The 27,718-nt window shown below is 46.3% G+C and overlaps 1 protein-coding gene across 1 annotated transcript in view; it reads right to left on the bottom strand.

Moving 5' to 3' along the window:
* The window catches only part of SLC2A9 (solute carrier family 2 member 9), a 211,039-nt gene that overhangs the window by 138,904 nt on the left and 44,417 nt on the right, over positions 1–27,718 (bottom strand). The window contains 2 exon segments of the mRNA XM_065877261.1: positions 1,489–1,613; positions 14,612–14,772. Coding sequence (XP_065733333.1) covers positions 1,489–1,613; positions 14,612–14,772 — 286 coding nt within the window.

Raw genomic sequence — 27,718 nt, 5'->3', positions numbered from 1 at the left:
CTCAGAACCATTCAGTAACTTATCAAAAGTCAGTAATTGGCAAATAGCAGAGGTGGGATCCAGTCCCAGGGGTTTCTAATCCTAAAGCTTGTGATCTTTCTACAAAGGCCTGAAAGTAACATTCTACGGATTTGCGTATTTAGAAAGAGAGCAGGGTTGGCTTGTTGGTTTTGATAATATATTTTGAGTCTCTAACTCTCACAGGCCATGGCCAGAATCAGGCCATGTCTCACCACTTCCACTGCCGCCATCCTGTCCTACTCATAGCTATCACCCAGGGGCGGATGGCCTTCCCACCCCACTCCTGCCCTCCCCCTACCTTCTCTCTACACAGAAGTGGGAGGAATCTTATTGAATCATAAACCAACTCTTGTCACATTCCTCTCAACCCTACCCCGGCTCCCCATCACACTGAGCACAAATCCACAGTCCTCACAGTGACCTACAAGGTCCTGTGGGATCTCACTGGCCCCTCTTCAACTCATCTGCATCCACTCTCCCCGTGGCTCACCAGGCTCCACCACACTGGCCTCCTGACTCTTCTTTGAACTTGCCAAGCATGCTTCCACTTCAGGGTCACTGTCCTCTTCTCTCCACCAGGTACACAATTCCCACAATATTCATTTGTTTCTTGCTCTTGGTTCATTCCCATCTCTGCTCCTTTGTTTCCTCCTCAGCCTTCCCTGAGTCCTATTTAAAATAGCCCTTGCTACCTTCCTGTGCTGCTTCTTTTCCTCCTAGGGCTTACCATTATCTACCTCATATATCTAATTACATATCTGTCCACCCACTAGAACGTAAGCTCCAGGTGTAGGGACTGGGGCGTCCTGTTCACCACTGTGTCCCCAGTGTAGACCACAAGGCACAGCATGTACTCCGTAAATGCTGCTTGGTGAATAAGTGAAAGAATGAATGAGGGACTTCCCTGGGGGTCCAGTGGTTAAGACTTCGTCTTTCAATGCAGGGGTGTGGGTTCGATCCCTGGTAGGGGAGCTAAAATCCCACATGCCTCAAGGCCGAGAAACCAAAACATAAAACAGAAGCAATATTGTAACAAATTCAATAAAGACTTTAAAAATGGTACAAATCAAAAAACATTGTTAAAAAAAAAAAAAAAAAGAATGAATGAGTCAGAGGCCCAGACAGGAAACATAATCCTCATAAAAACTCCCTGGAAACCACAGATAACTTGGAATATGAACTTTATGGTGAAGATGACAAATAGAATTCATGATGTGCCAAAGACCATCCAGGTCTTTGGAGTTGGTTTGGGTCCGTCCCAGTCAGTGCTTCTCCATTAGAGGAGCATTGTGGGTGGGTGGTCCATCCCATGGGACTGCCCCACTTTATGCAGGGTTCTTGTGTTCTCGGTCTTTGCCAATTCATTATCAGTAGGGATGCATGGGACAGCCAGAAGTACCCCTCACATTTTGAAACACGCCCCAGGAATGTGTTACTGCCCCCTCTCCTGCCACGGTGATGGCTCACCTCCATCCACGCCCATGATGAAGCGTCCCAGGATGAGCATTTCAAAGGCTCCTGCTTGGAGAGAACAAGCCATCAGCAACAGGGCGGAAATTGCAAATCCATTGTTGACCAGCAAAGTGAATTTCCTGGAAGAAAAGGAGGGGTTTGATGAGCCTGCCACTGGCCTCTGTATCCCCAGAACAGGATCCAGATCCCCCCCACCCCCATTGCCACCTTTGGCCATATGACCCTGAGCAAGGAACTTCCTTCCTCTGGGTTCATTACCACGGTTGATTAGGTCACCTCCAAAGCCACTGAGAGCCCTGATATTCTATGAGTCTCCCTGTGACAATATTTTATCTCATCGGTTCTAAGACCTTCATTTAACACTACAAAGTCAAAATGCTTCTTACAATCCATGAGTCAGATGTCAGGCAGGGAAATGAAAACTACTCTAGTTAGTTTCACAGAGAGAATTAACACAGGGAACTGGTTAAGGTCACTGCTGGGGCTGGCAGGAAATTCAGGCAAACTAAAGGGAGCCAGTGCCCCCTCTTCTAGTGCCCCTGTGGCAAAGGGCAGGTGAGGCTTGCAGGTCTCAGCCCCTGCATCACAGAGCAGAGCACAGGAGGGTACTTTGGGAGCTGGGAGCAATAGCTTGTTAACCAGCACACCTACAGCATCCTATGGCTTCAGCTGGCATAGTTCTTCTCCCTCCCTCCCGCCCTTCGTCCTTCCTTCCTTCCTTCCTCCCTCCCTCCCTCTCTCCCTTCCTTCCTTCCTTCCTCCCTCCCTCCCTCCCTCTCTCCCTTCCTTCCTCCCTTCCTCCCTTCCTTCCTTCCTTTCCTTCCCTCCCTCCCTTCTTCCTTCCTTCCTTCCTTCCTTCCTCCCTCTCTCCGTCTCTTCCTCTCTCTCTTTTTCTCTTTCTTTCTCTCTCTGCAGTTCATGTAACAATGGCACCTTCAATTTGATGAACTATAGCATGAAGCATGAGGCTGAGCTGATCCCCTCAAACAAGGTCAGCCGAATTCCTTTGGCAAGTCTTACTATTCATTGCTCCTTGTTAGGACCACTACCACTGTTTTATATGAATACATAACATATTCCTAAGACCTCACGGTTGAGAAGCATAACTTGTTTGGAGGCCTGGGGACCTGGCTTCCTGCACCAGCTCTCTCTCTTATGACCTAGGGGACTTCGTACTTCATTGCTCTGTGCTTTCCTTGCCTCATCTGCAAAATGATCTTAATAGCTCACACTAATTGAACTTTTGCTATATGACAGACCCCATTCTAAACATTTTACATGAGTAGCTCATTTACTGCTCAAAAGGACCCTATGAAGTAGGTACTATTCTTATCTCTGCTCTATAGATAAGTTAACTAGGACACATAAATTAGTCACTTGTTTTAGGTCATACAACTAATGAATCAAGTAGCTGGGGAAACAGCCTCTCACAGGATACTTTTTCCCTAAAGACTCAATGATTTAACAGTATTAAACTGTTTTAGAAATTGTAAGAAGCTAGGGCTTGAAAGGGAACTTCGTTATTACTTGTAGGAGTTAGCTCTCTTAACTTCCAGGCCAAAGTTCTTTCTACTATTTTTGATTTATCTCAAGCTGTTCATTCATTTTTTTTCCCTTTCCTACAACTTCTTGGAGAACCCCAAACTTAGTGAATTTTGCAGCTCAATTCGGATGGTATAAAGCCTGCTCATTGCAACTTCTTCTATAACAGCAAATGACTGAAACAACCCAAATGTCCATTAATAAGGGGCTATTTAAATAAATTATGATACATATATAATGTGGCATATTATGCAGACATTAAAATAGAGGTAGCATTCTATATTCTGATATGGAAAAATCTCAAAGATGTATTGTTAAGTGCAAAGAATAAGATACAGAACTTTATGTAGAATATGCAACAACTTATGTGATAAAATGTGCGTTTGTGTGTGTGTGTAGAGATAGGCACAAATCTTGGAAAAGATACACAAAAAGCTGGTAACACTGTCTCCAAGAAGGAGACAGAAGACAGAAACAAAAATGAAACTTTCGACTTTAATTGGTCCTTTTGAAAGTTAAGTCACATGAATGTATTAATTATTAAAAAATAAGTATGATTTCAAATTAGTCTTTCAAAAGATTAATTTAACTGGACCTTATCATGGTGAAAAAATGTGATTTAGTAGAGACTTAAAACAAAAATTCCAATCTAGAGAAACCTCCCTTATTCTGATGCCGAAGGTCACAGCCTCGGGATTCAATAAAGATAAGTCTGAAGGCACTAATTTCTGTTATTGGTGAAAGCTCAAAGCAGGATGCGAATACCCTGCGCCCCATGACACTGCTCCATGTTCAGGGCCCTTCCCCTCAGTCCTCTGAGGAACTATTGTGTCAGCCTGGAGAGGAAAGCAGCGCAATGGTCGGAGGGAGTGGCAGGAAGACCTGGACCCTCCTCACAGAAGCTTTCACTTGGGTTCCACTCATCATGTATTTAGTGAGTGCTAGACACTGGGTCTACCCCAGGAATATGGGAGTCATCTCCGTCCTTCCCATCACGGGCTTTAGAGCCTAGTGAGGAACACAGACAGCAAATAAATCACACAAGTCAATTAGTGACCATTTGTGACTTCCATAAGTAAAGATATAGAAAATATGAGATTGTATAACTCAGAACTGTGCCCACCATTTGCCCGTTTGTGCTCAGCTCCCTTCTTTCTCTGCCCGACTCTGTTTCAGGGGGAACTACCTTTCCCAGGCTCCCTTGCTTCTGGCTTCCTGGGAGGATTGGCCAATGAGAGGCCTGATGTCCATCTAGAGGGCGGGGAAGGGGAGAAGCAGGGTATTTCTCCCTCTCTGTGATCCATTCCAGCAGCTCTGTGTCTTCTCCTCTGCCCTAGCCATCTCTCTGTAGTCCCAGCAACCTGCTCACTAAAGTGTGGCCCTGACTTTTAAACCCAGGAATGCTGCTTCTCCCTTTTGGACCTTCCATCTCATGGGTGGTAGCAGCTTGTCTGTAAAAAAAAAAAAAAGATTTCTACAACATGCCCAAATATTCTCCCTGTAGCTCCACCTCTGGGTCTCAGTTCCCGCCTTGAGGCCACATAGGATAAACCCCTGTTGCCGTAGAGGCTAGTGTAAGGTAAGTTTGTGAAGAGATTGTTGAGGGAGGAGAGGCAGGCGGGGGATGCTGTGGCCAGATTTGGAGGGTTCTCGGATGTTGGACAAAACAATACGTTCTATAATCTGTAGACAATGAGAAATAAAGGGCTTGATTAGGAATCATACCTCTATTCCTAGCCCCAGACACTTTGTCCACTGCCCTACTTCAGTTAAACTGGACATTTGATACTAGGATGATATTAATGATATCCATAAAAATAATGCTAGCATTATTTAGTGGTTCTCCAGTCTGGCTGCGCATCAGATTTACCAATAGCACATACAAATATGAGATTCTTGGGTCCCCCTCTAGAGAATTTTCATCCTTGCTGCAGACTCAGTGTGATGCCTTTAGTATAGTACTAAGAAAGAGCATGGCTCTTATGTAAATTATTTCATCTCATTTTGTCTTTAACACTTGTAGTTATCAGTGTTAACGAAATCATCAGTTCACAGAGGAGGAGGTAAGGACTACTTCCTCCCCCACCACCAAATTCACCCACCTACCTGCATTGGATGAAACTGCCCCGGTGATGTAAGGTCTACCAGTGTCATTGTGCATCCCTACCCCAGTGAAGGATTTGTTCCCTCTCTGCTCAATCATCCCCATATAAACACATCTAAATATTGTCTCTCTTGGTCCTCATCCCTCTGCTCCTTGTCTTGGCTACCTTTTAGAGTGAAACTCCTTCATGAATGTTGTCTGCTCATCTTCTAGTCTTTCCTCACCCACACTTGGATTAGATCATTTCTACCACTCTATGGAGATTGCCTTTGTGGAGGTCATCAACAACCTCTACCTTGACAAACAACTGCCAATTCTCCGCCTTCCCCTAGTACAACATCTCAGCAGCATTTGATGTGGTTGACCACACCCTCTTTCTTGAAACACAATCTTCTCTGGATATCTGGGGTTACACCCTCTCCCATTTTTCTCCCCACCAGCCTCACCTTCTCAGTCTCTAGGCTGGTTTATCCTCACCTCCCTGAGCCTTGAAAGTTGGGGTGCCCAGAGCTCCGGCTCATCTCTCTCCTAGTCTCACCTCTCTCTATACTCCCTCCCTGGGTGATCCCATCCAGTTCATCCCTCTAAACGATGACAATTCCCAACTGTATCTCTGGATGCAGACTCTCCTCTCAACTCTAGACTTACATATCCAACTGCCTCCTGGACACTTCCACTAGCATATTTAGTAGGTATCTCAAACCAAACATATTTAAAATACAATTATTGAATTCCCACTACTAAATCCCTCCCTGCTCCAAAATGCATGCTAAATCCCTCTTCCCATAGACTTTTTCATAAAAAAAAGCCACTACCTTCCTAGCGGCTTAGGCAAATATCTGGGAATACTACTTACATCTTTTATTTTCTTCATGACCCAGATACAATCCATCACTGAGTCCTATCTATACTACTTCCAAGATATATCCCAAATCAAACCACTTCTCCCATTTACAGCCCCACAATATAGCAGTGGTCCAGACCACCATCATCCTACACTCATAAAACTGCAATAGGCTCACACACACTCTTGCCCTGCTGGAGTTCAGGGTCCACAGAGTAGCCAAAGTTATCCTCTCATAGCACACACTGACGTACTTTTTCTTACTTAAAACCTGCTAGTGGCTTCCCACTGCACTTAGAATAAACTCTTCACCAGGGCCTATAAAGCCCTGCATGAGATGGCTTTTGCCACATCATCTCATACTCTCACCTTCACACTCATGAGCCTTCCCACGGTCCCTCAGGTGTGCCAGGCTCCTTCCTAACTCATTGCCCTCATCCTTGGTGCCCCTCTATTCATTGCATGAGTCTTATCTCACTAAAGTCTCAACTCAAATGCAACCTCCTGACACTCTTTGACATGGCTGCTTCCCCCAAATGCAGAGCTCATCCCCCTCCATCCTCTCACCCTGTTCTATTTTCTTCACAGTCCCAACACTGTAGAAAATTATCCTCCGTATTTATTTGCTTTATGTTAGTTGTCTATCTTCCCCTACTAGAATGTAAGTGCTATGGGGTCAGCGACTTTGTCTTGCCACTGTAGCCCCAGCAACTACACCAGATCCCGGCATATGCAAGTGTCCCAGATATATTTGCTGCATAAATTAAGGGAATGAATCTAGGAGACAAGTCATGTGGACCCCAACTTATCCCACGTGGCCCAGCTCTGATCTGCCCTGAATCTCACTTTAGCTTCTACGTCTATGGGCTGGAGAGCTGCTGTTCACCCGAATCCATGTCCAATAATGTTCCTGCTTGGACAGCCCAGCCACATACTAATTGAACAACTCTGGGCATGTTTCTTACTCTCTCTCAGCCTTGATTTACCCCCCTGTAAAATGGGTATAATAATGTCTATCTTGTAAGGCTTCTATGAGAATGATTTATGTAAAGTGCTTAGGATGGCACCTGGAACATATTTAGAGCTTCAATTAATTTAAAAAGAAATAAAATAAACCCATGGTGATAGCTAACATTCACGGAGTTCTTATGAGGTGCCAGGAATTGTTTTAAGTGTTTTATACTCACTGAAGACCCTAGAAGTCACGTAATCTTGTTACCCTGTTTCTCACATAAAGAAACAGATCTAGAAGTTAAGTACTTGGCCAAGGTCACGTGCTATTAAATGGGAGATTTGGCATTCCAGGAACCAGGATACTAAGGCCGCTCACAATGGTGGCTGCCACATTTATTCACAGCCGTTCATCTTTCAACAATCATTTATTCATTCAACTGGCATTCATTCACTCAACACATGTTTGAGGGTACACTGGGTGCTGAGTATCATTCTAGGTTCTGGCACATAGCCACGAACATGGCCAAGTCCCTGCTTTTATGCTCTTCTTGATAAACAAGTAAAAATAAAACATATGTAGTATATCAGATGGTGATAAATGCTGTACAGAAAACGAAAGCAGGGAAGGGAGTGTACTTTTACACAGAGTGGCCAGGGAGGGCTTCCCCAAGAAGGTAACACCTGACCACAGACTTAAAGACAGTGCAGTGTGTGATTTGAAGAAAGAGCAGACTGAGCCATATGGACACTGGGGTACAGCAATCCTGGCAGAGAAGAGCCAGACGTGGGCTATTTCAGGAACATCAGTGAGGCCAGCATGGCTAGAAGCATTTAAGAACCAGAGAGCAAGCAGTAGAAGGTGAAGGTGGAGGGGAGTGGCAGAGAGCTCATAAAGGGTTTGTATGCCACCAAGAGAGCTTGGGTTTCTACCCTGAGTGAGACAGGCAACCACTAGAAGATTCTAAGGAGAGAAGTGTCATGGCCTGACCACTTAGCCTTCTGTGTCAACCCTGGGCTGTAGGGGTACGTGTGGGAGCAGGGAGACCAACTGTGAATATTGCAATAGATCAGGCAAGTGCTAATAGGAATTTGCACCAGGATGGTAGCAGTGGAGGAAGTGAGCCAGTAGCGGTGGAGGGAGTGCCAGATCTTGGCACGTTTTGAAGACTGAGCTGGTAGAATTTGTTGATTGTGATATATAATAACAAAAATATACACAATCTTTGCCCCTGGTTTCCAGCTCACATTTCCTGAAACCTGTGGAAATTCCCAAGTGATAAGAGCAATGAGGGCATCTTTTGTTATAATATTTATTCTCTTGTACTCAGTTCCTAAAATTGCTTCAGAGCCATAAAGATGAAATAGATATCCTGTTATTCAAAACAAGCCCCTTTTCACCACAACTGGGTTTATGTCAATGAGGTGACTTTTGGAAAGGAGTTAAGGGTGGGGAATTGTTCCCTACGTGTCTTTTCCATCTGGCGGTTCCTGAATTATCTTCTTCCATAATAAACCAGTGATCTACTAAGGAAAATGTTTCTCTGGGTTCCGTGAGCTGCTCTAGCAAATTAATCAAACTGGAAGAGGGGGGTCATTGGAACCTCTGACTTATAGCCATTGGGTCAGAAGCACAGCGGATCACCTGGACTTGCAATTAGCATCTGAAGTTGGGGTGGGGGCAGTCTTGTGAAACTGAGCCCTTAACCTGAAACCCGAGGCAGGGGGTCATTGGAACCTCTAACCTATAGCCAGTTGGTCAGAAACACAGGTGACAACCTGGGCTTGTGACTGGCAGATGAACTGGTGGAGGGGGCAGTCTTGTAGGACTGAGCCCTCAGTCTTGTAATCTGATGCCATCTCTAGGTAGATGGTGTCAGAATGGAGGTGAATTATAGGACACCCAGCTGGTGTCCGGAGAATTGCTTGATGGTGTGTGGGAACTCTCTCCCCGCCACACATGTTGGAAATTGGGGTTCAGAACCCCAAATACTGATGAATTGGATAGAGGTGGAGAGAAAGAGAGGAGCCAATGATGACTCCCAGGGCTTTGGTCCGAGCTCCTGCACTAGATGTGACGATGTATTTTGTGCTATGCAGGGGATGTTAAAATCACATTCAAGTCTGATTTGAAACGTTTGCAGACTGGGCTGTACACCCTCTAAGCAAGTTCATCATATTAATATATTCCTTCCCACAGTAACCCCCAGCATGACACTGTCCCAGTGAGGACAGAAACCTTATTTGCAGATAATTCACAAAGCTGACTCGCTCAGGTTCAGAGAAGGGGATTTTAATCAACTGTGTTTCCACATTTTTCCCAGGCACGACATGCAGCAGAACAAAGGGGGCCAGCACCATGCCGTTTCTGAGAGCAGAACTCCAGCGCCCCCCTGGGAACCCCACTGCGGACACCGGCTTCACTGTTTTGAGTTTCTCCAGTGGTGAAGAATCCCCCAGTGCAGCTCAGATCATCAGCTCTTGGCAGAAGAGGTCAAATTCAAGGAAGAGCAATGGGATAATGAGGAGACTGAAGCCCATATCCTTGAGAAATGGCCAAAGGGACTGGGGACATTTAGCCTAGACAAGAGAAGGCTCAAGGAAAGTGTGAGAGCTGCCTTCCACTATGTTATGCTTTAACAGGATAGAAAGCCCAGAGATAAACCCACGCACATATGCTCACCTTCTCTTTGACAAAGGAGACAAGAATATACAATGGAGAAAAGACAGCCTCTTCAATAAGTGGTGCTGGGAACACTGGACAGCTACATGTAAAAGAGTGAAATTAGTACACTCCTTAACACCACACACAAAAATAAACTCAAAATAAATTAGAGACCTAAATATAAGGCCAGACACTATAAAACTCTTAGAGGAAAACATAGGCAGAACACTCTATGACATAAATCACAGCAAGATCCTTTTTGGCCCACCTCCTAGAGAAATGGAAATAAAAACAAAAATAAACAAATGGGACCTAATGAAACTTCAAAGCTTTTGCACAGCAAAGAAAACCATAAATAAGACAAAAAGACAACCCTCAGAATGGGAGAAAATATTTGCAAATGAAGCAACTGACAAAGGATTAATCTCCAAAATTTACAAGCAGCTCGTCAGCTCAATATCAAAAAAACAAACAACCCCATCCAAAAATGGGCAGAAGACCTAAACAGACATTTCTCCAAAGAAGATATACAGATTGCCAGCAAACAGATGAAAGGATGCTCAACATCATTAATCATTAGAGAAATGCAGATCAAAACTACAATGAGATATCATCTCACAACGGTCAGAATGGCCATCATCAAAAAATCTACAAAGAATAAATGCTGGAGAGGGTGTGGAGAAAAGGGAACCTCTTGCACTGTTGGTGGGAATGTAAATTCATACAGCCACTATGGAGAACAGTATGGACGTTCCTTAAAAAACTAAAAATAGAACTACCATATGACCGAGCAATCTCACTACTGGGCATATACCTTGAGAAAACCATACTTCAAAAAGAGTCATGTACCAAAATGATCATTGCAGCTCTGTTTACAATAGCCAGGACATGGAAGCAACCTAAGTGTCCATCCACAGATGAATGGATAAAGAAGATGTGGCACATATATACAATGGAATATTACTCAGCCATAAAAAGAAATGAAATTGAGTTATTTGTAGTGAGGTGGATGGACCTAGAATCTGTCAGACAAAGTCAAGTAAGTCAGAAAGAGAAATACAAATTCTGTATGCTAACACATATATATGGAATCTAAAAAAAAAGAAAACTGGTCATGAAGAACCTAGGGCAAGACGGGAATAAAGACACAGACCTATTAGAGAATGGACTTGAGGATATGGGGAGGGGGAAGGGTAAGCTGGGATAAAGTGAGAGAGTGGCATGGACATATATACACTACCAAACGTAAAATAGATAGGTAGTGGGAAGCAGCCGCGTAGCACAGGGAGATCAGCTCGGTGCTTTGTGACCACCTAGAGGGGTGGGATAGGGAGGGTGGGAAGGAGGGAGACGCAAGAGGGAAGAGATATGGGGACATATGTATATGTATAACTGATTCACTTTGTTATAGAGCAGAAACTAACACACCATTGTAAAGCAATTATACTCCAATAAAGATGTTAAAAAAAAAAAAGAAGGGACAAACCATAGCTTGCTGGAGAATCTGACTGAGGATCTGATTTCAAAGTCCATGTGAGTTTCCCTATGGGTTCCCACGTATTTTCTCTGCTCCACTCTGGAGGGAAGAACTAGTTCCAATGATATGTGAAAGAGGCCAATGTGAGTGCAACTGAAGGGACATTTGCATCATCGGCTCTGTCAGGTGATAGACCGACGCCTCGCAGGAAGCACTGATGATGAGGACGATGGGAGGACGAAGATGCTAGTGAACCTAAGTTGGATGCCGGCTCTACGTCAGTGGCTGAGATGAATGCTCTACATCCGTCGTCCCATTTAACGTTCACTACTGTCCTCCAATGTGGCTATGACTTTACCTTCACTTTACTGTGAACTAAGTGAAGCCCAGAGAGTTCAAGGAACTCATCCAGGGCCCCACGAGCTGTGAGCATCAGAGCCCAGGTCTACAGCCGGGCCTGTAGCCAGGGTCTGTGCACCCACGTGGTCACCATCCAGTCTCACGAGGGAGGAGGGCTCTGTCACTAAAGCCGGGTAAGCAGAGGATAGATGACCCCAAATGAGGGGCAGGGACTCAATCAGATTTCTTTTTGGCTCAGAATTTTCCAAGCTAGAGACTCCAGGAGACAAGGAACCTTCATCCCTGAGATCACGTAACGGGGGTGGCTCAGCTCCAGAGACGGTTTCAGGTCCCTTATGCTCCCCTGTCCTCATTCCTCTCCAAAATCACAGATGAGCCATATGCCTCAGCCAGGATCAATCCCATTGCTGGACCTGCTGGTGACCAGGACCACCTGACTTCAAGGACCCCCAGCTCCACCCAAACTTCCCTCCAAGTCACCCATCTGGGCCCCTTTCTTTGGATCCCATCCTAGCCTTAGACATTGAGCCAGCCTCCTCTTCCTCTGGGACAGCCACCATCAGAGACAAAAAACGAGGCATCAGGCTGCAGTTTCCATCCACACCACAAGATGGGAAGTGTGCAGCCTTGTGGTCTAACAGACCTGTGTCTGAATCAGGTCAACCCCACTCTTTGTCACCATGGGCAAGTTGTTGGGCCTCTCAGGGCCTCCGGTTTACAATAATACAGAGAGTTGTAAGAAGTAAATGATGTACCATATGTCAAGGACTGGTCTATAGCTGGAGGTGAATACATGGTAGCCAACTTCTTTAATTTTTGCTCCTTTTCTCCCCTACAGAGTTACTATTCAAGCTGAGACTCAATTCAACTTTCATACTCATAACGATGAAAAAAGGAATTGGCAGCTGCTTGGGTTATGACAACCAAAGCCCTTTTTTTTTTTTTTTTTTTTTTTATTTTAACCAAAGCCCTTTGATCAATCTCTCTCTTCATCCTAGGACTCCTCCATCACTTAGAAATTTAGTACTTTTCAAATACATTTTCTCTTTTGCTTTCCCTCTGTTTTGTTTTGCCGCCATGTTATTGAGGATGGTAAAGCCACCTTGATCACCTTCATCTCACATGCAGGAAAAGTGCTGGCTGAGAGGTGAGAGGTGGCAAAGTCCCATAACACACACTTGGCAAGTTGGGGAGTCAGGACTTGCTGGTCCACGACATCCGATTCCAGTGTTCCTTTTCCTGTACCAGCTGCTTGGCTTCAGAGCTTTCTTCTGGGGCAGGCTTGGGGCATAAGTGCCCACGGCCAGATATAATGTAGGTATGTGTCACAGGCAATAGTGTCTGGGGCCAGGGGTGACTCCATCTACTGGAATAGGCAAGAGGACTTGGGGCCACAGGCTTAGCGACAGTGCCTTGGAGACCCTGGCCAGTGGTGCCAGTCTGGGGGCCGGCTGGTCACTTATCCATTGTCAAATAGTCAAGGACGTTCCAAGACCAGTGCCAGCAGGACACTATGATCTCCTTGGCAAGTGGAAAGATCATGGTGCGTGGCCGACGTGTGTTGGTTCCTACCTGAGCTCAGGCACTGTGTGAACTGGCTGAGTTTGGCCAGATGCTCTGACCTTGCTCAGTTCCCATTCTCCATCGATAGACCCCACGAAATCGAATGAATTAAACAAGAGGGTGTGTGTGAGTGCCTGAAACATTGAGGGACCTCAGAAAACGGCAGCCCTGACTCTACTCCACGACCGTTGTACCTCCTGTGTACTGAGTTCTCATTAGCTACTGCCCTGGAAGTGCCCTTGGGGACACAGAGAATGTTGGCACCTCCTCTACCTCACTGGGGTACCACAGGCCTTTATGAGCATCACATGTTTTCAGATGGCCTCCTGCCCCAGCCTATGGAAAGGCTGCTCTGAACATCATCGGTTCTAATTTGGGGATGTGAGGCTGAGTGTAAAGGAGTGGGCAGCACCATTATTAACACTGTTTTTGAAGCCCCAAGGCCGGGGGGGATTTCCTGGGGTCTGACGAATCTCTTTGGTAATTCAGGTCAGTGCAATATGGAGATTTGTGGAGTCCCTACTGTGTATGGGTGTCAAGGTGATGATGAGCAAATAATATGGTAGATAATAATAGCCTCTCTTTATTGAGCTATTGTTAATGGGCCATTCCCCCTCCATTAATTTTCTGTAGCCCTTATAGCATCCCCTGCAGGGTAGCAACTACTGACTCCATTCTATAGATGACGGAACTGAGGTTCAAATACATTAAATGACTTGGCCAAGCGCACACAGCCAGGATGTAGAAGACTCCTGATTCAAGTTCACGCACGACTGCTCTTTCCATTAACACCTCAGTGTCCCCCAGGAAGCTGCCATGAGAAAGGACGTAGAGAAAATGTTTGGGGGGAATTTATTGATAACTCAATCTTATACGAGAGAAGGCCTCACATAAAAAATAAATGAGGAATGAAGCTCAGAGGTAAATTGGATCTGAGCAGAGGGGGCGAGGATTGGGAATTTCAACACGAAATTGATACTCACTGCAGCCCTGTTTGTAATGGAAAGGATCTGAAACCACCTGAATGTCTCTCAATAGGGAACTGGTTAAATAAGTTATCATCCAGTCATACAACGGAAGACTGTCTACGCAGCTGATTTTTAAAAAGCAGACCTATCGGTACTTATGTGGAACCATCTCTAAGACACTGTGCTGACTCTTCTCCATTTGCTCCTGTAAATGGATCCCTCCCCTCTCTCCCCGCTCTGCTCTGTGCCCTGGGAGCTGGTCCTGCTGAACCGCACCAACAAGACTCCTGAGTTTTCAGGCTTCCGCTTGGGTTTGACCAATGAGAGGTACCAGCAGCAGACTGGAGGGCAGGAGGAGAAAGGAGCCAGGGTATCTCTTCCTAGCTCCTCCCTGTTTGGACAGTAGGGTTCTGACATAGCCTGGTGCCTCTACAATCTCAGCGGCTGCCCGTCAGCCCATCACCCATGGATTCACCTCTCCTTGGCCTCCGGTACCCTATTTCCGCTCTTTGCCCTTCTGGCATTAAAATTTCTCCAGTTGGACTGAATGGAACTCTGTTACCTGCTGCGATCCTGACTCTGACACAGACATATTTATGAACATTACAGAAGGGATCCCCAAACGGAGATGGCCCCCACTGACCTCCCAAGAACCTTTCCGATCAACTTCACCAGGAACGTCCCCACAAGTCCACCAATGGCGAATATGGACACGGTCACAGACCAGAGCAGAGTCAGAGTATCCAGGTCTATCCGATGTCCATGCCTTCTCTCCCACGACTCATTGTAAAAGGTCTTGATGTACTGAAAACAAACAACAAACCATGTTATTCCTCCGTCCCATTCTGCTGTCCTCGAAGCCAGCCAGTTTATAAACAAAACAGCTTTTATGGAGCATTGTCTTCATGCCAGGCACTTTGCTAAGCTCTCTTTGAGCTTTATTTCGTTGAATCCTTCTAACACATTTTGTGGATGGTCCCTACATTTACATCCTTTTGCAGATAGGGAAACTGAGGCTCAGAGAGACAAGGTGACTTGCTCAGCTAAGTGGCAAATCTGGGAGTCAAACTCAGATCTGACTCTGAACTTAAGGAACCGCACAGCAGAATCACCTCAGAAATGTGTTTAAAATGTACGTACTTAACGTAAGAGAAAATATTTACCACCTAGATAGGTAAAGATTCAAGACACACAAAAACACTAACCATAAAAGAAAAACAAAATGCTCATTTGGATTTCATCAAAATCAAAGTGCTGTGCTCTTTAGAAAACATCATGAAAAATGAAAAGACAAGCCACAGACTAAGCTAACATATTTGCAACCCATATAACTACAAAGGAATTGTAGTCACAATATATAAAGAGTTCTAATAAGTCAATAAGAAGACAACCCAATCAGAAATGAGTGAAAAACTTGAACAGACTCCAAAAAAAAAAAAAAAATTTCAAATGACCAGGAAGCTAATGACAGGACGCTCAACATCATTAGTGAAAAGGGAAAAGCAAATTACAACCACAATGAGATGCCCACTTCACACTTATTAGACCCCCACTGCTGTCAATTCTGATTCAGTGGGTTTGGGATGGGACTGAGTGATTCTGATGTGCACCAAAGACTGAGGTCACAGCACTACACTCCCCAAGAGAGTTCCATGCTCAAGATGCTCATAGTTACCCATAGCTACCCAATAAGGACCCACAGACTTCTCCAGTAAGTATGTATGGAATATGACGTGGCAGAAGAAGCATAGGGTCCGGTCACACAGACCTGGGCTTGAATCCCAGCACCATGATTTGCTAATGATTTAAACCAATGCTGGACCTTGGCTTCTTCATCTGCAAGATGGGAAAGATGACACTGATGTCTCAGGGCTGTTGTGAAGGTCATATGAGAACCTGGAGCAGTGCCCAGTACTTGTGTGGAGCTCACACAATCCCCAGGTCGGTTAACAGGTCTGGTAAGAGTAAGGAGTGACCAGCAGTGTGTACTTTCGTACACTGATGGTGGGAGTTTAATTTGTACAGTCATCTTGGAAAATAGTTTGGCGTTATCTAGTAAAGTTGAAGATGATCCTAACCTACAACCCAGCAAATCCATTTCTAGAAAATTCCCCTTAGTTACCGAACGGGATATTGGGGAGAGTGGGAGAGATAAATTAGGAGTTTGGGATTAACATTTACACGATACTATATATAAAATAGATAAACAACAAGGACCTACTGTATAGTACAGGGAACTATACTCGGTGTCTTGTAATAACCTATAATGGAAAAGAATCTGAAGAAGAATATATATATATATGTATGCATAACTGAATCACTTTGCTATACACCTGACACTAGGACAACATAGTAAATTAACTATACTTTAAAAAATGGTAAAAAACAAAACAAAACAAAACAAAAAAACCTGGCAGTCTCATAACTGGAAAAAAAAAACACAACCCTCCTCTTTCCCATCTGCCCTAGGATACATCTATCCAAACATCCATGGTAGCATTGCTTATAACAATCCCACACAGAAAACAATCCAGATGCTGCCCACTGACAGCAGAAGAGATAAACAGATTGTGGAATAGTTATAATATGAAACGCTACAGCCCCAAGCATGAATGAATTATAGCTACGTGCAAACACGCAAAATAAAGTCTCACAAAAAATAAGATTGAATGAAAGAAGCCAGAAACAAAAGAAGGCATACAGTGTGATTCCATACCTAACTTTCAAAAGTATGCAAAATTAAAAGGATTTGGGGGATTATACAGAGATTATAAAACTACAGAGAGAAGCTTTCCCATTCATGTTTGACTAGACCACATGCTTTCCCATTCATGTTTGACTAGAGAGAGTACTCCTGACCTCTCAGAGACCTCTTGATGCTAAGAAGAACTTTCCTAGAAGCTTCTAGTAAACCTCTCTTTAAATCTTGTCCACCCTGGTTGGGGCACAGGCCAACTAATAAGCCAATCGTTGAAGAGTGGGATGGGAACCATGAACTGGATCTCTGGTCCCGAATTCCATTTCTTTATCTTCTCCTCCTCACCTTATTAAATAGCACACCGTTCTCCAATTGCTCAGCTAAAAGTCATAACTTCATCCTTAACTCTGGCCCTTGATCCACACCCCTCAGCTAAGCCTTCTGGACTCATCTCTGTCTGTTATGGGTTGAATCACCCCCAATAATTCATATGTTGAAGTCCTAGCCTCCAGCACCTCAGAAGGTGACCTGTTTGGAGATAGGGTCTTACAGAGGTAATCAAGTTAAAATGTACTTATAAAAATGATACGTTTGGACACAGAGACGTGCATAGAGGGAAGAAGATGTGAAGAGACACAAGGAGAAGATGGCCATCTATAAGCCAAGGAGAGAGGCCTGGAACAGTCCTTCTTTCACAGGTCTTAGAAGGAACTGACCCTGCTGAAACCTCGATCTTGGACTTCTAGACTCCAGGACAGTGAGAGAATAAATTCCTGGTGTTTAAGCCCCCAAGTCTGCGGTACTTTGTTTTGGCCTCCCTTGCAAATTAATACACTGCCTTACCTTCAAAATACTTCTCACTTCTTTCGTCACTGAACCCAGCCCAAGCCATCATCCCTCTCCCTGGGGCTCCCATAACAGCCCACCATCGGGGACCCTCATCAAGTTGCCACACCCAGCTTCTCTGAGTGGGTACTGTGCTCCCTGTCAGTGCCTGGACATGAACATTGAACCTTAGTTTTCAAGTACTCCAGTGGCCATCTGTCATCCTTCTGGCTGCCCAGCATCAGAAGCTCCCTTCTAATTTGGGAGAACTTGCTTCCTTTTCTGAGCCCTGCGGGAAACAGAGCCCGCTCATCACTAGAGGTTGAAATTGTCAGACACGTGCTCTTCCCGGCATCCCCTGCAGCTAGGGAGTGGTCATGTGACTAAGGTTTGGCCAATCAGAGGCCTGGCTTTGCATGAAGCGCGGGAGGCCAAGAAGCGGGACTGAGAACTCTTTGGCAGCAAGAGCCTGCCAGGAGGATTGGGTTTGGGGCAGCAGCGGCGGCAGTGTCCTTTGCTAGCTGTGCAGGAGCCGCAGTGATGGCCACAGGGCACCCCCCCCCCCCCCCCCGGGACCAGCTCTGGGATCCGGCTGCAGAGCTTTCAGGCCTGGCTCGCCAGTCCTCCCACCAATCTTGGGAGCCGCTCACTATTTTTTCAACAACGTCTTTTTTAGCTTCAATCAGACAAACGTTGTTGTTGCGTCCAACTCCTGAAACTCTACCAAAACACATAAATAATCCCATTTCATCCTCACAACCCTAGCAGTAGACACCCCGTTTACAGAGGAGGGAGCCAAGAGTAAGGTAACTTACCCACGGCCACGGGGCCAGTAAGTGGTAGAGGAGGATTTATGCAAAATCTGCCTGGCTTCAGAGGCTGAACACAGCAACCTACCGGTGACAACCCATTTCATGACAAAGGTTTGAAAACAGGGCAGCTAAATCCAACAGGACATTTATTGACTTAAAGATCAGTATTGGTTAGGCCCTTGTTATGGGCTAGATGCCCTGTCAGGTCCCGGAGAGTGTAAGGAGGACACCCCTCAAGGAGCATACAATAGGGTAAGAAACAGCATGGTTAGCACTAAGCCAGAGGGGTAGAGGAGCCGCAGGTAGGCAGGTGGGTACAGATGCCCCGAGGGCTACTTACAGGGTCCAGACCCTCCAGAGAATCTGGAGTGAGTATCCAGGACCTCCCAGGCCTCCTGCCCAATAATCAGCAGACCCCCATGCGTTGAAGTTCATTCTTGGATGTCACTTGGTCCCTACTGCAATCCCGCACGGATTCAAGCAACTACAGCTTCATTGGGAGCAGTCTTGCTGATACCTGCTCTAGAGAGCCTTTTATTCCCACGCCTGCAGCAATGGCCAGTTTCCTGAGTTAATGTACAGAAACTAAAAGGACGCTGTTTGGGAGGAAATGTTCTCTTTTCCTTTCCAGTCATTCAGGAGCCTGGTGGGAAAAGAGGCAGCTTTCATATCACATGCTGCTAGGCGCTGCTTTGGGAGTCTCTGCAGAGACTTCTTATTTCAATTTGGGGAAACTGGACAACAGAAGTATCTGCAGAGGGCTGGAGAAGCCTGGAAGAGTAGCCCCCTGCGGAAACACGTCTCCAACAGTCCCCAAAAGCTGGTTTCAGAGTGATGGCTTTAATGATTAAATGTTTGTCTTTGGGTGTGAATTTAGCAAAGGCCTCGATGAAAGGCAGCCCAAAAGTATATCTGAGAGCAGAAGCCGGGTGTTGGGGGTTGGTAAGCTAATTCACTGCAGGATTCATTCATTGGGTTGGAGATTCATGGAGCTGGTATATGTCAGCACTGACTTGTAGTGCCTTGTACAGAGTGGAGGCTGAAAGAAATGTTTGTGTCTTAAATTGAATTTCTGCTATGGGCTGGTCACCATATAATAATAAAGATAGGTAACCCATAGATCATATTCACCATGTGTCACACACTGTTTTAAGAACTGGACATGTGTGAACTCATCCCCTCTGCAACCCTATGAGCCAGGCAGTGTGTTCTGAGTTCTCTCTTGGGCAGCTGAGGAATCTGAGACACAGAGCCACAGGGCTTTCCCAAGGTCCCACCATGGGCACGAGGCAGGGTCAGGACTCAAACCCAGGCAGCTGGACTCCAGAACCCGTCTCTAAACCACGATTCTATTCCCATTCTTAGTATGGAAAACATAAAGATGATCACATCAATACCCCAGTTGCATGTGGAGAGACTGAATTAGGGAAGAAGAGGGGACGTGGAATCAACATTGGTTGACTGCTAAGTATGTACTGGACACCTGTATACTTCCCCTCGGCTCAGCCTTGCAGCCATCCTGTGATGTTTCATGAGAGCCAAAATCTCTGGAGTTAAGCCATGCATCTGAAAGCTACACAGAATCCAGTGGGGCTGCAGACCCCACTCATGCTCACAGCGTCTGTGCCCTGGCTTCAGAGCCTCCTCTTCCTGGCCGCACTGCCACGTTACAATCCTCAGTCCCTTGCATCTGGGGGGAAGGGAGGGTCATAGGACTACTGCTCACCAAAAGTGTGTGAGTAGATGTGTCACCTCCATCGAGGATTAAGGGTTCGTGTGCCTTCTCCTCACTCACTCCCTTTCCCTGCAGGCTAGTCGTTCACAGAGAGCCCAGCAGAAACCTCTGAAGCCCTGAGGAATGGGGGAAGGCACTCAGCAGAAGAAGCCTGGGCCCCTGTGTGGCTGCATGGAGCAGAGCGCCCCTGCTCACCTGCTTTGGGCGGTGACGTGGATGAGAAATAAACTCTCATTGTGTTCGGCCACCGAGATTTAGGGGCTGCTTGTTATAGCAGCTGGTTTACTCAAACACAATGACCCCCAAGCCCATGACAATGACCATGACATGAGGCTTTAGGAAAGAGGGAAGATTTAGGGCAAAGTCATGAAGGGTGGGTAGGTTTGGAGATACGGGCCTTCGACTAGAGGTTTCCTTTTATATTTGGGGGAAATTGTAAGTCTCCATTTGAAACTAATATTCTGTAATAAAATATAGTTTGAAGATCAGTGTGCTAGCTAATCTCTAGGCCCACTTTGGGCCATCTCGTTCATGGAGCCCACATTTTACACTTCCATTGGTCCTACTTCCCAGAAACCCATTCTTGTGTCTTTCTATCTGGATTTACATACCTACTTCCTTACCACCAGGGGCCTGGGTTCCCACCCTGTCTTCTAGAGACGAGTTCTGCAGTCCCTGCCTTCAAGGAGCTCAATGACAAGAGCCAAATAAGCATGTACTTACAACATGGAGTGGAAAGAGCTGGGGCGTTGGGAAGCTGAGAAGGGCTGCAGCCACTCAGCCAGGCCACCCAGATCAGGTACGCAAGAAAGGCGGGGTCAGGGGGGTGGTGGGTAGGCTTGGGTTAGGTGATGGTAGATAAAAATTCTCAAAGGTGGAGAAGCTGATGACATAGAGAAGCGATAAATGAGTCAGTGAGGTTGGAGGGTGGCCCAGCAGCTGGAGAAAGTTTGGAGAACAAGGCAGGGGCTGGTCGGAACTTGACTGCTAGGCTAAGGAGTCCGCACTTCATCCCGTGGCCGTTGAGGAGCGATTGGAGGATTTGTTCATGGAATCGAGATTCTGCTTTGTGTGTTAGAACATTCACTGTAGGTGCAGGGTAAGGCTATTTCAGAAAGTTTCTCCTGGAGGCGGCTGGGCCAGGCAGGAGGCTCCTGGACTGATAAGATGTGATGAGTCTAATAGAAATGTCTGATGAATTCATCAAGGAGAATTTATATTATGACTAGTAGTGATTAGAGTCCAAACTGCAAAGAAAGTCACAGAGGCCACGTGATTAAAGGAAAGGAGACCCAACAAAGAGCTGAGAATCTTGGGGTCAAGACTTGCTGCACTGCTGAGTCCTGTGACCTCTAGCAAGTGGCTCTGCCTCTGAGGGCTGGGTTTCCAGTGGTTAAGGACCCTGGAATCCATTTTATTCAACTCTCAGCTCGGCTTCTTTTCTGCTGGGTGACCTTGAGGGAGTTACTCAACCTCTCTGTGCTTCAGGCCCCTCATCTGTGAAATCATTTTCCTCCCTAAAGAGTTACCGTGAGGATTTAATGTGAGGATGAATGCAAAGGACGGCACTGGGTCCACAAAAAGCACACAATACAAATCAGAAGCTGGGATGGCTGGTGGTGATGTCCATATCATTATTTCTATCTCGTGAAATAAGAGTCCTAGACTTGTTAGACTTGTTTATTTCTCACGTCTATGAAGCCATGAGTAATTGACCACTATCTCCCCAGCCAACAACACAGGGGCCAAGCTTCGGGCACCAAACTGAACCATGCAATTCCCAGCCAGGAGGACTGGCACAGGACACATCCAAAGGATGACAGGAAATTACCAGACAATGGGAGGCACATTACCTTTTACGCTGTTTTACAATGTTAATGTTCCTTACTGATTCGCACAGCCTGTCACGAACCCATCTCAGATTTTTCTCAGGAGTGCTATAATAATACTCATAAATAGAACCCTTCTGTGGATGGGCCAGAGTATACACAGCATTGCATAATAGAACAAGTCATGCCCGTAACTCCTTAGGGATTTGGAGAGACAGTCCGCACCACTGAACATACTGGCGCAGGGAGGAAAACAGTACAGAAGTCCTTACAAAAGTGCCCACCACCAAACCAGGCTCTTTGAAGTAAGGACCACACAAGACAAAATTCCATAAGCCCAGCAGTGGTACCTAATGTCACCCGAGTAGCAGAGCTGAGGCCTCCTATGCAGAAAAAGTGAACATGTCTGGCCAGAGACTTCTAGCCTCTGAAAGGTCTGCTTGCAAGATGGGCCCTGGGCTGGCAGCAGGGACCTTGGATTTGGGGAGGGACCCCACCATTCCCAGAACTGAGAAGAGGGGTTTGTAGGGCCTAAGCTGTGCCAACAGTGTGGTTTGTGCTTCTTTTCCGGAGTCAGGAATTGTATACATGCCAAGAGGGGGTGCCTCTGTGACCGACCTCCTATAAAAACCCTGAACCTTGAGCCTCTGATGAGCTTCCCTGGAGGAGGACCGCTCACGCTGCCATCACAGCTTGCTGCTGGGGAAATTAAGTGCGTCCTGTGCACTGCCATGGGGAGAGGACCCTGGTCTCCTCTGCACTTTGCCCCAGGCACCTTTTCCCTTGACTGATTTTGTTTTGTATCCTTTCTCTGTAATAAATCACAGTCATGAGTAAGCCTCCATGCTGAGTCTTATGGGTCCTCCTAGCAAATGATCAAACCTGGGGTTGTCTTGGGAACGCCGACCCACCTCCCAGGTCCTTAGGAAAATATCCGGCTACATCTCAACTTAATATTCAGTTTGCAGGTTTGTGGTGGCTTATTTTCTTCCTACTGTGTGATTCCCCTGGAGGAGTTTGGGTAACTGAGGAGAAAGAGGCTTCTGTACTTCCAGACACCTGAGAATATTTCACTCCTGCAGCTGGCTTTCAGAATGAAAAATGAACACAGTGAAAGGGGATACATCAGTTGCAAATGATCGTTGGAGAGTAAGACTTCCAGAGTTTTCTGGGTTCCCCCCTCAACCACCTTTGCAATGAGGAAGGCTGGCCCGACACTTGGGTTTAATTAAATAGAGCACGAAGAAAGTAAGTTTCATTTTCTATGGGGCCCCAGGCAGGAGCAGAGAGAAGTGTGTGTGCTCCCAAATATCCTTCTTATAAAAAAAAAAAAAAAAAAATTGATCTGGAGCCTCTCTCCTACTGGAATGTGCTTTTGAGAGATCGCATAGCTGTGTTTGCAGGACATCCACACAGTCCTGTGCATCCACACAGACCAGTTCTTACTTTGAGATAACATTTCCCACTCCTTTCTGCACGTCCTCCGGTGGTCTGGAGTGAAAAGGTGAGTTTTTTCATTACTGTTCAAATTGCTTATGGCTGCTAAAAATCAGTCTTGAGGCAGTAGGGACTCTCAAAGGGCTTGGAGTCTGTTCAAATCCAAGTTCAGGGTGATGGTTTTGAGCACCAATTATGGAATAACTTATTTGCAGAACAGGAATAACAACCCTAGCTTGCAGATGGGGCTGCAGGAAGAATTAGATGGGGGTGAGGGGTCCCTAGCATGATGTCCAGCATATAGTAGGTGCTCAATAAATCTCAGTGTTTTTCTCCCGTGGGTCAGAAAGAGAATGTTTCCAGTTTTATTTGTCTGGGCTTGTTCATACCAGCAGTGCCATCCAACCTCCTCCATCCAGGTTTTCCCAACTGCTTGCCTTGCTGGGTTGGCCGTTCCCCTGTTCCTCTGTCTGGCTACACCTCCCCCACACCTCTAAGCAGAGCTGCCCTGAGCATGGATAGAAATGTGGTCCTTTCCCCTTCATGTTCAATGAGGCGTTTTTCCCAGAGGAACTTTATGAAATGGGAAAATTCTGAATCAAAGAGGCAGGCATCTCTGCTCCAATAATCTGGGGACCCCAGAAGTAGGCAGGGGTGGCACCCACAGTCTGGAACACCCAGACACCAGCACCCCAGGCCTGGAAAGGCCCCCCTCCTCCTGTCAGCCAGCAGCTCTGCCACCTCTGATTAAAACCAAACCAAACAATGACTCACAGATCCCAATGTAAACAATGCAGCAGCAACTTATACTAGAGAAAAACTGAGAACAATCTTAGAGGTCCACATTAGGAAGATGGGACATCTATGTGGCGCGCCAATACACAGCTGTTAGAAATCCTGGTGATGGGGAATATTCAGTAACATGGAAAAATGCTTACAATATAAATATTGAGCCCCAAAAAGAGAATATAAAATGGCATATATGATGATCTCTGCAGAAAAAAAGTAGATTTAGGTAAAGCCTTAAAAGTGGCCTCTGAGTGAGGCCGAGGTTGTGACTATCCATTGGCTGAGTGGCCTTGAGTCAGTTACACCATCTCTCTCCTCTCGGTAAAATGGGATTATTGTCACAATAGCTGCCATGCGGGCTGGTATCCCAATGAGAGATACAGTCCGTGTTTCGTAGAAGGGGAATCATAGCAGTAGTTTTATCATTTCATTATTAAAGTTGTACTATTTGCTTTTGCTAATAGCAGCCTGTTTTGCTTTTATAACTAGTGAGACAGGGTGAGGCAAAAGGAAGAGAGAAGAAAGGAAAAAGCAAGAACTGAGATTCCCAAATCAGAGGCAGTTCTGTTCCACACTGAAATTAACCAGAGATGCCCGTCTCATCAAATAATGGCCAGTCGTTTCTGTCAAAACAAGATGCGCTGGTTTCTCCTGTAATCTCAGTCCCCTCCCGCCGAGATGCGGAGCCCCACTGCACACACTACTCCCCACCCCGCTCTGTGCCGGTGTCTGCAATAAGCTCCACACTCATCATCCCTCCTACTTTTCCCTGTTAAAGGTCTTGGAGCCCAAAGACGTGCCCCGCCATGTGCCCTGCTTTTCGGAGAGCACAGGGTCTCCCAGAACAGTGGCTAAAACGTTAGCACGGAGTGGGATTAATTGGAAGGACCAGACCTCGCTTCTGGTTCTCTGTCTGCTGGTTCACTGGCGTCTTTTCTTTGGCCAGCATCTAACATCTGCTGCTAATTGGGATGGCTCTACTCTTGCCGAGAGAGAAGATGATTTTACTCCCTATCACCACTTGTTTACCTGCCCTTAGGGAAGGATTAGGGAGAAGAAAATGATAAAATATACCATTTCTGCTGGGAAATGTATGACGAGTCAGAGTCAAATTAATTGTTCTTCTGAAGCCCTGGGCTTACATACTAACACGGGGTGGGGGGGGGGCGGGAAGGGGGGCAGGGAGGTGAGCGTCTGTCTCCATTCCAAGAAAAGAACAAATGTCACCAACTCAGAAATCATTGGAAAGGTGAGTCATTCATTATATTCAATAAAAGCCAAACCACTCACTGTTATTTTTGTGGAGGCTGGCATTGTTTCAAGTAAGTCCTAGTTTATATGCTTTGGGAGCGGGGGCAATAAATTAGACCCCCCCAAAGCAAAGGTCTCATTTATTTTTTCTTTCTCACTCCTTCCTTCTTTTATTCACTAATTCATTTAACAAACGTTTTTCAGTATTTTTATGTTTAGAACATACTTTTGTAAGATATACCTCATATATATACAATGTACAGTTGTGTAATTAAGAATCTGGCTCGCCTTTCTGGAACCCAGCAGGACCCTATGGGACCTTCCTGGGACAGACCCCTCCCCCAGAGCCTCTGCTGTAACTCCTCTCTGAAGGACCTAGATAACAGTGTCGGATGCACATTTCTTGAACTGTTTTACAGATGCTAAAACCCCTACCAAATGGAAGATCTTAACGACTTGATGACCATGAGCACATAGCCCCAAACCTACAGGTGCCTAAGAATTGATAATGTTAACCCCTGTGACTCCGCCCTGTTACCTCACCATCAACCAATCAGAGAACTGTGCACGAGCTGATCACATCCCCTCACATGGCCTTTAAAAATGCTTTCCTGAAACCCATCGGGGAGTTCCAGTGTTTTGAGCACTAGTTTCCCGGGACTCTTTGCTGGGCGCCCTGCAATAAATGCTACAGTTTCCTTCCTCACAACCCAGTGTCAGTAGATTGGCTTTACTGTGTGCAGGTGAGCAGACCCGAGTCCAGTTCTGTAACATTTCTTCCTGGTTCTTGAATAGTAGCCTCTAAACCCTTGGGATTTCCTGGATAGGAAATGTTGATGATAGGAGTGTCTTTGTTATCCACAGGGGGGGTCTCGGACCCCACCTGATGGTTTATGCAAGTGAGATAACCCAGTTTAGGGGCTGGCCATGCTGGAGATACCAACCATGTGGTTGGCAGTGGGGGGGAGAGCTTCAAGCCAGGTGGTGCCAGCCCTACCTCCAAGGAGGGGAGGGGGACTGGAGATTGATTTGATCAGTCATGCCTAGGTAGTGAAGCGTCAACAAAAACGCCAGACATGGAAGCATGGTGAGCTTCCCTGGTGGACAGTACTCGGTGTGTTGTTATACATCGAGGTGCTGGGAGGGTGATGTGTCTGGATGTCAAGGGGAGAGAACTCCAGAAGGTTCATGTTTGGAACGCCCTCACTCTAAGTGTCTCTTCTTTTGTCTGCTTCTGATTTGTATCCTTTTGGCAATAATAAAACTGCAATTGCTAGCATAGTGCTTTCCTGAGATTTTTGAGTTGTTCTAGCGAATTATCAAGCCTGAGGGGCTAGTGGGTGCCCCCAAATCTGTAACCCAGCTGGTCAGAGTTGTGGGCAGCCCTGGGATCCCCGAGCTTGCAGCTTTTGTCTGAAGTGAGAGCAGTCGTTAGAAGACTGTGCCCTTAGCCCGTGAACTTGGCCTACCTCTGGGTGGTCAGCATCTGAGGGCATCACAAACCTTTGTTCCAGGCAGTCTGCTGGGTGCCAGGGAAGCAATGACCAACATTGTTTGCAAGGACACTTTGACCTACAGAATCCCATGCACTGTCCTCTTGCTAAACCTCAAAGCACTTGCCTGAACTGTGGGCCAGGACTGGGCAAACGGGCTCTAGGTGTTCCCTCTCTATTTTTGGAATCAGCTGTAAACTCTCGCTCCCAGCCACCTTCCTGTCTGTCCTCTCAGCCATAGCACTGCCTGTTTACTAGCTAATTTCTGTTTTCACTTAGGCCTCCTATTCAACACACTCATTTAGCTCAACTTTGGTCCTTCTGGGTGACTCTTTTTTTTTTTTTTTTTTTTTTTGCAGTATGCAGGCCTCTCACTGTTGTGGCCTCTCCCGTTGCGGAGCACAGGCTCCAGACGCGCAGGCTCAGCGGCCATGGCTCACGGGCCCAGCCGCTCGGCGGCATGTGGGATCCTCCCAGACCAGGGCACGAACCCGCGTCTCCTGCATCGGCAGGTGGACTCTCAACCACTGAGCCACCAGGGAAGCCCCATGGGTGACTCTTCTTAATGTCTGCCCCAGTGGTCACCCTGCTTGAGGCTGGCTGCTGTCTCAGGCCCTGACTATGTGGCCGTGGCTCATCCTGCAGCCCCAAGCACTGCACAGGTCTCAGCAGGAATGCATCCAGGCCCACCACTTCCCACCCACGCTCCCCGTGATTGATTCCACCCGAGCCCCATCCGTTTGGGCCCATTCTTGAATTTGTGGGACCCCTTTGGATGGGAGTCTGGGCTCCATAGGTTCCACTCAGGCTGGGGCCTTTCATTTCTTTAGAATACTGCTTCCAGAATCTTCCTGTAGGCTCTCCAGACATCACTCACGAGC

The sequence above is a fragment of the Phocoena phocoena genome, chromosome 5 (genome assembly GCF_963924675.1).
Source record: "Phocoena phocoena chromosome 5, mPhoPho1.1, whole genome shotgun sequence".
Taxonomy (NCBI): Eukaryota; Metazoa; Chordata; class Mammalia; order Artiodactyla; family Phocoenidae; genus Phocoena; species Phocoena phocoena.
Note: the sequence above shows the minus strand (reverse complement) of the source record. Positions and strands in the feature narration are given on the sequence as shown.